Consider the following 9598-nt stretch of genomic DNA (forward strand, 5'->3'; position numbering starts at 1 on the left):
CATCTTCCTGCTCTGCTTGCTCTGATCTACATTTGGTGTCAGTCTTCAATGAATACAGTCAATAAATCACCAATTAGAGCATATACATCCCATAAGACATTCCAATTGGTGAACATTTAAATTACTAAGAATTTTTTTTTTCCAAGTTGCAGTTATCACTTCTACCAGAGAGCATACAGCAATTAAATCCTACATCCATATGCTTATACTACTTTACCGTTCACTGGACTTCACTCAAAGCTTCAATGAGCTCGTTAAAATAACAGGATAATATAACAAAACAAAGATGTGTATCTCCAAAAACAATAAGCCAATGGACTTGATGGAGATGAAGGAAAAAATCAAAGATAATGAAAGGAAGACGGCAATGGATAGACATCTCCAAGGGGTATTGCCATGATGAAGACTTGAATCACGCATACTTCAGTTTGTTGACCCAAATTTGCTGAATCCATTTCTACAATTTCCATCCATGTCATTATTGTTGACTGCAGCGTTATGGAATCTGCTCAAATAGAAATGTAAATCTGGGACAATAGGCAGGAAGTAGGTATGGTTCAAAAATCCATCTCAGCTATATGCCTCCAGTGATTTTCAGGACGTTGGTGGCAGGATTTGCACTGCGGCCACTGTAAAACCCTTCACTCTGCAAAACACAAGAAAAACGCAAAGAAAATTGAAGACCCACTCCATGGGAGTACCTTTTGTACAGAAGCCCTCTGCAAGGCAGCTCACCAGATGACGGGATTGGGGTAAAGCCTTCAGGACCCCCACTCTTTGATGATAGGACGAAAACCATGGGGTAACCTTCCCGGGTCAGATTGCGTTAGTGTGTGTTGGGGTGGTGCTGAGGTGTCGTCCACCAGACAGCGGTCTCCTTGGGTTAGCCTGAGGCGGTCCCTTTGGGTGGGTAAATGGATGTCCTATTCCTAAAAGAGGATGATAACCTGCCTCTGTTATCATCTGAGCTCAAGCATTTGAACATCTATATAGCAGCACTCTCAGAGGTTTGGAGACCGGATAGTGGTGAGATCATGGCGGGTGGTTACACCAACAATTGGTCAGGTCACTCTGAGAGTTACCATGCCCAAGGAGTTGCTGTACCTGTGTCCAATAAGCTGATTCCAATGATAATTGAGGTAACACCAGTCAATGAGCATATTATGAGACTAAGGATTCATCACTACTTAGGTGTCATTTCCCTGATCTCTGTATATGCTCCGACTGAAGTGAGTAATCTCACCGAGAAGGACGCATTCTTTGCCACGCTGGAGTCTGTGGTTGATCAGTGCCCCAGGCGAGATACTCTTCTTGTCTTGGGGGATTTCAATCCATCGACTGGAACTGATAGGGATGGTGATGAGACATGTGTTCTGTGAACCAGAACAGGACTAAGTTTCATGACTTTGCAAGAAGTCATAGACTTAGGGTGGCTGGTTCATGGTTTCAGCACATACAGGCTCATCGCTGGACTTAGTATTCCAATGCTGGTGATGTGGCAAAGGAGATTGACCATGTGCTCGTAGATGGTCACTGGAGGATAATCTAGAACTGCAGGGTCCACTGGAGTGCTCAGTTCCTCGATACTGACCACAGGCTTGTTGTAGCAACTTTGAAGTTGCAGCTCAAATCCAAGAGAATGGTACCATCCCAGCCTTGACTGGATGTTGGCAAGCTCAAGGATGAGAGGGTAGCTAAGGAGTTTGCGAACATGCTGAGTGGGGATTGGGGCAGGGGGGGGGGGGTAGTCTGGATGCTTTGGGGAATCGTGAAGAGTTGTGAAGTGCCGACAGGACCACCATCTATGATGTTGCTGGTGGATGTCTTGGAACTCACCGGAGGCAAAGAAGAATTTTGTCTTTCAAGGGACACTGGATACCATTGACCAGAATTGCAGGGCCAGGCTGAATGGCAGAGCTGAGCTTTTCAGGGAGTTGAGGCATAAAACTGTAGGTGTGCTGAGGGTGGACAAGGAGGCCTACATGTGGGGAATCTGTGAGGGGTAGAGCATCACCTGTGGTCAAGGGATTCTCATCCTGCTTACAGAAGAATTCACCCATTGCATTCCTCCAAGCCCATCCCTCGGTATACTGCAGTTAGAGCGGAGGGTGGTGGGCTCTTGACACAGGAGTCCAAAGTGAAGGACTGCTGGGCCGGTTACTTTGAGTAGCAGTACCAGGCTGGTCCACCAACTTCTGAGTTGGATGTCAGCGGTATAACTATCCCTATTGCTGACCCTCCGGTCAATTGTGATCCACCTTCTTTTGTGGAAACACAGGCTGTGGTGACCCGCTTGAAATGGGGTAAAGCTCTTAGGATCTGTAGCATACATGCTGAACTTCTCAAGGCTGGTGGAAATGCTGTATTCATGTCATTGCATGCAGTTCTGTGCTCTGCTTGGAACACAGGCATCATCCCAACTGAGTGGAAATGGGGCCTTGTTTTCCCTCTCTGGAAAGGGAAGGGTGTTCGCCAGGACTGCAATAACTACCAAGGGGTGACGCTGCTCTCAGTGCCAGGCAAGGTCTTTGCTCGGATAATTTTTGATAGGGCTCTCTGCCATCTGCTTCAGTACCAGCACCCAGAGCAGTCAGGCTTTACACCAAATAAGTCAGTGATTAACTATGTCCTTGCCCTTCGGGTCCTCACTGAATGCAGACGAGAGTTTCGGCAGGGGCTGCTTACAGCCTATGTTGATCTCTGCAAAGCATTCAATTCAGTGAATTGGGATGCCCTCTGGAACCAAACCAAACTGACTTGTTGGGGTACAACCAAAACTGATCAATCTGATGTCTGAGCTATACTCTGGTACTGAGAGTGCTGTGAGATGTGGCGGTCCCATCTCTGACTTATTTCCAGTTGTTACTGGAGTTCTTCAGGAGTGTGTACTGGCCCCCACACTTTTCAGCACTTGTACGGACTGGATTCTGGGGTGGACTTTAGAGAGATCAAGATGCAGTGCATTGTTTGGAAATGTCAAGATCTCTGACCTTGATTTCGCAGATGATGCAGTCATCTTTTCGGAGACTCTGAATATCCTTTTGGGGGCCCTCGAGGTGCTGAATGAGGAGTTGGAACCGCTGGGATTACGGGTTTCCTGGGTCAGAACTAAGATCCAGGCTTTCAATGACATCTTGGATGCTGCTATCTTGCCTGTACCAGTTTGTCGTGAGGATGTTGAGGTCACTGAGAGATTCATTACCTTGGCAGTGATATTCATGTCTCTCCTGGCTGTGAGCCAGAGGTCAATAGATGTCTGGGTCAGGCCTGGGGAGTCCTGAATTCACTGGATCATGGAGTGTAGTGCTGTCGGTACCAGTGCAGGAGGACGAAAGTCCGATTCTTCAGGTCCTTGTTGCTTCCAATCTTGTTCTACGGATGTGAGACTTGGACTCTGACCAGGGATCTGAGATGAAGACTTAATTCCTTTGGTACCAGGTCTCTTCGTAGAATTCTTGGGTATCGCTGGTCGGATTTTGTGTCCAACAAGCGGTTGCTGAGAGAGACTCAAATGAGTTTTGTTACCTGTATAGTCTGAGCGTCAGCTGTATGGACATGTGGCTCATTTTCCTGATGCTGATCCTGCTCACCAGATTCTCTCAGCAAGAGAGCCTCATGGGTGGAGGAGGCCTATGGGCCGACCACATGCCTCATGGTTGCAGCAGGTTGATCAGCATCTCAAGGAGATGGGGATGGGCCAGGCATCTGCCTGGGGGATGGCCAGACGGAGCCCCCTGGAGTTGTGGACACAGCGATGCGCTTCTCCGGTGCATGCTCCCATACCTAACCTGCCTCAATGTCTACCCATCACCACCTTTCTTGAACAACTTGACCTCCATCTCCATTGAGTCCATCAACATAATAATTTTGGAAGTAAACATGGTTTGTTTAATCTCTTCATTTTCTTGTAATAAATTTCAAATTTGTATGTCCTTCTTGTCTTCCTTAGTTACTTGAAGTCCAAAGTCAGACTTTCAGTAACTAATGAAGACAAAGATCACTCCAACTTTAAAATAATAAATAAATAAATGCACCATTAAAATATTTGAAGTTGATGGTCTACAGAGTCCCTCGACAAATTTGGCAAGAGTCCATTGTCGTGGTCACTTTATACCACACGCCACTGGGTTTTATCTGCAAACAGAAAAGTGCGTCTTAACAAGTGCTCAGATTTTTAGGATTGGCATCTTGACAAGATGAAATGTAGTCTTTAGAACAACTAATCCCAATGTTTTCGCATACGAAAATCATGGAGGTTTTTTTTTTTTTAGCAAGTGCATGAGGTTAATGTCATCATTTCCATCATATTATTTCTACTCTGCATGCTGCTCAAGGAGAAGTAATGGCTGTTGGAATGTTTTTGTGGCATAGCCTGGATCTTAATCCCTCCTGTGGTCGCTGTGAATGACTGCATTGCATCCCTTGAAGATCTGAGCATTATTGCAGACCAATTACATTCCTTTATGTCGAATTACCTCCTCAAAGGTGATGATAATACCGCTATCGATCGTGCCTATGTGGTTCGTGATTAGTCTACACTCCATGACATGAACTTTTAATATCTTCCTTGGCCACCGCAATCACCGGGATTCAGCCCCACTAAGAATATGCTAAGCAGCACAGAGTCCACTGACATCAACTCATAGCACACGTGATGATGAAGTCAGTGGAATCATTTCACCCTTGTGTTCACGATGTTGTCGAAGCTTCTGGTTGCCCAATATGCCATTAGGTGGAGTGTTGCAATTGTGGCCCAAGTATATATTCGAGCTCATTGTACAGGTTAGTGACAATCAAACTAGACATCAACTTGAAACAAAAACTGTTCTTTACTGTTTCACAAAAACAAAGTTGCATTTGTAAAAATAATAATAATAATAATAAAAAAATAATCGCAAATAGACAAATTCCAAAGACTCAACCTCTGCTGGAGATTCACTTGAAAATTCATTCCATCTTACCTATGTGTGAGAAATCTAAAATTTCCTCAGTAAAATCGAACTATCTTGCATTATTTAGTCGAATAGCATTTCTCGAATGAAGTGAGGTTACAGAGTACATGGGAGCATTGCTAGGTATTGCTAACTTGTAAAATGTTGTAAAATGAGCACGGGATGCTTTGGGAATGGTTTCCTGATGTTGATAACCTCACTCATATTGACTTGATATTTGCTTTTTCTCATCATTTAGTGGTTCCATTGCAAAAATAAATCAATGGATTTATATTGTACAGAGGTGCTTGAACTGCGATATTGTACAGAGGCAACAGCAGGTGCTGCATCATGGAGCACACTGTTCTTCAGAGGGGGATGTTAATCTAGCTATTTGCACGTGCATGTTGGAGGTCACATGCTACCTTTCAAAAAGGTAGACGTTATTTTCCTCCAAATTCCCTGCATGTATATGATTACAAGCACAGTGAACAGGGTGGTGCGAAGCACAGCATCGGCACCTTTTTGTATGCAGTGTCCGTGCTCGTGTTGGAGCTAGAACACTGAACATATCAAGAGTTCAGACGCAACGGAACAAAAAGAACAGCAGAAAGACAGGGAGCGGGGGAGGGGGGAGGTTGAGGAAGGAAACAAGTAGTTGCATCTGTGTGACGATAAAACCAGAAGATTATAATGTGTTATTGAAGTATGCACATGCTCAATGAAAAGGTGGAACTGTGCTCATTGAGGTGATGTTTTTATTGCTCTTCTAAACTAACAAGAAACCTTTATGGATCCACAGGCACACTTTTCAGGTAAAGGAAGAGCCAACGGAGATGGAAGACGTGAACGGGCCGCTCGCGCTGGTCACACCCTCCATGCATATCCCCGATATCACGGACGAGACGGGGCCAGATGAGGAACCTCTGCACGAGGAGGTGCAGTAAGGATAGACCCATGGCCTTGTGATGAGGCCTGAACCAGCCCCCAGTTCAAGGCCCAGCACGACAATGCTGGGGCTCTTTTTTTTCCTGTCCCAAAGCATTTTGGAGCTATGCTGGTGATCTCCAGAGGATGGAAGTTCTCGCTGTTGGTGGCAAGATCTTAATTAACACCCCTGCCAAGCGATATTCTGGGAAGCTGCTGGAATTGCGGGCCCAGGAGTAAGCAAGGGTAATTTTATGCATGAAAATAATGTTTGGCGCCTTGGCGTCTGGTCATGGACGAGGGCAAAATGAGAAGGGTGAGATGATGTTTCTGGAGGATGAGATGGCTGGAAGGGTTTGTTGAATTTCACTGAATAAGGACAGAGTTAATATGGGGTAAAGAAGCAGGGAAAGACTGTGAATTTTTTATGTTAGTAATTGCTGTCTTGCATTGTTGATATTTGTTTGTTAGTTTATTTTTTAATTCGGGTGAAGCGTTATTGAACACGATGGGTTGGACACATTTTATTCCCTTTCTCCTGCATGTAGCGGAACTTTTAGCAGTATTTTTCTCCTGCCCAGCTTTAGAGGAAAAGAAGCCGCCGGCATTTCTCTGTCGTCTTTGGACTGCTTTGCCACGTCAACAGCAATGGGACTCCAGCCACCATTAATGGCTCTTCCTTTCCTTTTGCTGCTTTAGTATGAGCTTGATTCCCAGGAAGCTCCAGCAGAAAGAGAGTAAGAGATTGAGAAAGAGAAAGAGGAGACAGGCAGAGACAGAAAGACCTCTTCTCGGAGAGCCATGCGATCACTCCTTCCGTTCTGTCTCCCAATGCAACGTTTTCGACCAAAAGAGTGCGGGCGTAAGAGCTCAGCACATTGCTAATCAATACCTCTCTTACTCTGTCACCTCTCAACACCTCCACTACAACCTCCTCTCCTTCTACACGAGAACACAGGGCAGGGTGTAGGATGGAAATAGAGGCCAAAAGTGGATGGAAATATCGGTAGTTAAGGGTTTAGTGCTCTCGCCTATTTTCCATGGTACGAGGAATATCAGTAACGACCATGAGAAGTGTGCTTTGTTAAAATGTTAAGGCACTATATGGTATTCGTACTATGAGCTCCCGACAAGTTTCATGCCCTGTAGTTGTTCTTACTGCCTCGGAGATCGTGGTCTCCTTCTGATCTTACCAAAAGTTCCTCAGCTCCTCCAGGCTGCTCTCTTCGTCATATCAAAGAGATCATGTCTGCTTTTTGGAATGGTACAGACCAAAGGGTTATCGCAGCTTTCCAAAATTATCAAAAAGTTAGAAAAACGACAAATGCTTTATTACACACTGTCTACCTGTCCTGTCACGTGAACCAAAATTGTATTCACACACCTAGAGGAATATGTGAGTTAAGAAAAGGCTGTCCTGCATAATTTTAAGGGTGGCAATCACTCTGTCTATCCCTGGTGCATCGAACCAGTAGAAATTTTTTTAACAGAATGTAAATACAAGCGAGTGATGGGTTGACAAAAACCACATAAAGATTTAACATAAAGGTTTGTGCATATTGGGTGGCTCAGAGCCTCTATCCAGCCCACCGTCTCTCTGCTTCATCTGACCAATGCTTCTTCTTCAAGACCAAAAACCTGCAAAGTTCTCCTCTTGCTTTTAGAAAACAGACCTCTCTACCTGACCTTTTTAGGTGCTACGTTCTCTAAATGAAGAGTTTGATTTACGTTTTTATTATACTTACACTTAGGATTTATTTATTTAACTTTTTTCCTTTGGATAATTTCAACAAAATTACCAAAGATGATTTTGAAGTTTTTGTTGTTTCTTACACCCTTGTTTTGTTTTTTTGTTTTTTTTTCCAAAATAAGCCAAATAACACTATGACTAGAATCAAGACAAAGGGCATTTTGCTGTGGTTATTAAAAATAAAAATATTAACCTAACCTACTTCAAGAAGAAATACCTAGCTTCAGTTACCTGGAACCAAAGCTGCATCTCTGAAGCAATGTGTTATCATAACAAATGGTCGTGTTGAACGTCACAGATCCTACATTCCTCAAAATGAATGACCCAGTGCAAGTCCCATCGTATAAGCTGCAGATGCTGTCCATTCGCTCGTCACCCATTGTTGAACAACCACGAACACGCAGAGACACCATCGAGATGGAACGAAACGCTTTGGAAACGAAAAAAAAATTTGAAACGGAAAGTCGTCGGTTATTGTTGCCGCCCACCCAACGCACCTTAAAAAGGTGAAAACAAATCGTTGAATATGGGCGGAAGGCATACTGCCTCCTCTTCTTTTTTTGTGACGTCACTTACATACCCTTTGCAGCCGTAAGGCAGCGGGTACCTGATGTGAGCTCATCAATCCGACGGACTCTCGTGAGAAGACATTTTCTCTTGTAAGACTGCTTTACAGCACTTATCAAGCTAAGCTTTAGTGAAATGCGAGGGGCCCATGTCTGAAAGACATTGTAACATAGTAGACCCGTCAGCTGTTAAGTGCACAATGTCGTTTTCTGACTCGGAGCGAACAAAAATGTTTGAAGCTAAAAGCTGGAATACTTTCTTTTTTTCCACGTCATTGTAAATATGTTTAAACACTATATGAAGATAAACAAAGAAGACATCTCTTTTAGAAAGCATACCTCAACTACATCAAACCTCTCTGGATTAAAGAAGAAGAGACTACACACATTTTGCACTTAGTTGTACAATTTCTGCATGTCTTTTTAGAGTTAATAATAAGAGGCTGGATGGATGCACCTCCATAGACTTTTACAGCTGTTGAAAACAGTGCATTTTGCAACTTCTGTGCTCGTGTTTTACTTTGTGGTTATGCTCCAAGCAAGGTTTTTTTGCTTTGTCATTACGAGTTTCTTTATTTTTATTTTTAAAAAAAATGTTTTTTTTTTTTGGAAGGTTGTGTAACATTTTATTTGTGTTCCAGGTATTGTGAGCAGTAATGATATTGGGAAGGCCAATTGTTTTCTTTTTCTTTTGTCCGTTTTAACCTATTTGGATTATTTTTGTTTTGGTTACTCTGTACAATTTGGTAGGACTCTCTAGCCTAACATTGATTGGAAGATGTGCATATGCTTTGTAATCACTGTATTGCTCGTAGCAGAATACTGTACGCATAAAGATATACTGTAGGTTTCCGTGAAATGAGTGTAGAAGTTCCGTTTGCTTTTATCAGAATGATACATTGCAAACCCCTAATATTTGTAGCAATGTGTATCAGTTGATAAGTACTTTTTTCAATCATAATGTTTTCGCGTGACCCTTTTTTGGTACTCCAATGTAACATAATGCCACTGCCGAAAGTCCGCCTTCAAATTAAGGGCATGTATTTGAATGTGTTGGTTCATTATTTTTACTTTTAATTTCTGTTTTGCATTGCAATTGTGGAAAGGACCAAATCATCCACTGGAGTATCAATGATTAGTAATGCTAATAAAGGCTTACTGTAGTGGTCTGATTACGACTTGTTTTTCTGTTCTTCTTTCCAACCAATTTGATTTGTGTTCTCTTTGAAGATCGTTTGTCATTCTGTGCCAAACCGATGTCGAAGGAGAACTATGGCATGGATGTGGCAGAGATATTATGGGACAAATCGATGTCTTTTGCAAGTGCTTCAATTACATTGTGTTGAGTGTGTTAAGGCCAAAAGGAATTCAAATCTTTATATGCTTGCAACTTGTACCTTTTTTCTTAATAGCCTCGAAAAGGG

General features: G+C 43.2%; 1 protein-coding gene across 13 annotated transcripts in view; it reads left to right on the forward strand.

Moving 5' to 3' along the window:
- Positions 1-9349, forward strand: part of LOC147014431 (forkhead box protein P2-like) — a 715070-nt gene extending 705721 nt beyond the window's left edge. For all 13 annotated transcript variants that reach the window (XM_085852376.1, XM_085852371.1, XM_085852374.1 and 10 more), the window contains one exon: positions 5734-9349. In XM_085852376.1, the coding sequence (XP_085708502.1) occupies positions 5734-5878 (145 nt within the window). In that variant the 3' untranslated portion in view covers positions 5879-9349. The remainder of the gene's footprint in view (positions 1-5733) is intronic.
- Positions 9350-9598: the final 249 nt, after the last annotated feature.

This window comes from Eptatretus burgeri, chromosome 13, assembly GCF_056783735.1.
Source record: "Eptatretus burgeri isolate ZD-2024b chromosome 13, Ebu_testis_v1, whole genome shotgun sequence".
In the NCBI taxonomy this organism is placed as follows: domain Eukaryota; kingdom Metazoa; phylum Chordata; class Myxini; order Myxiniformes; family Myxinidae; genus Eptatretus; species Eptatretus burgeri.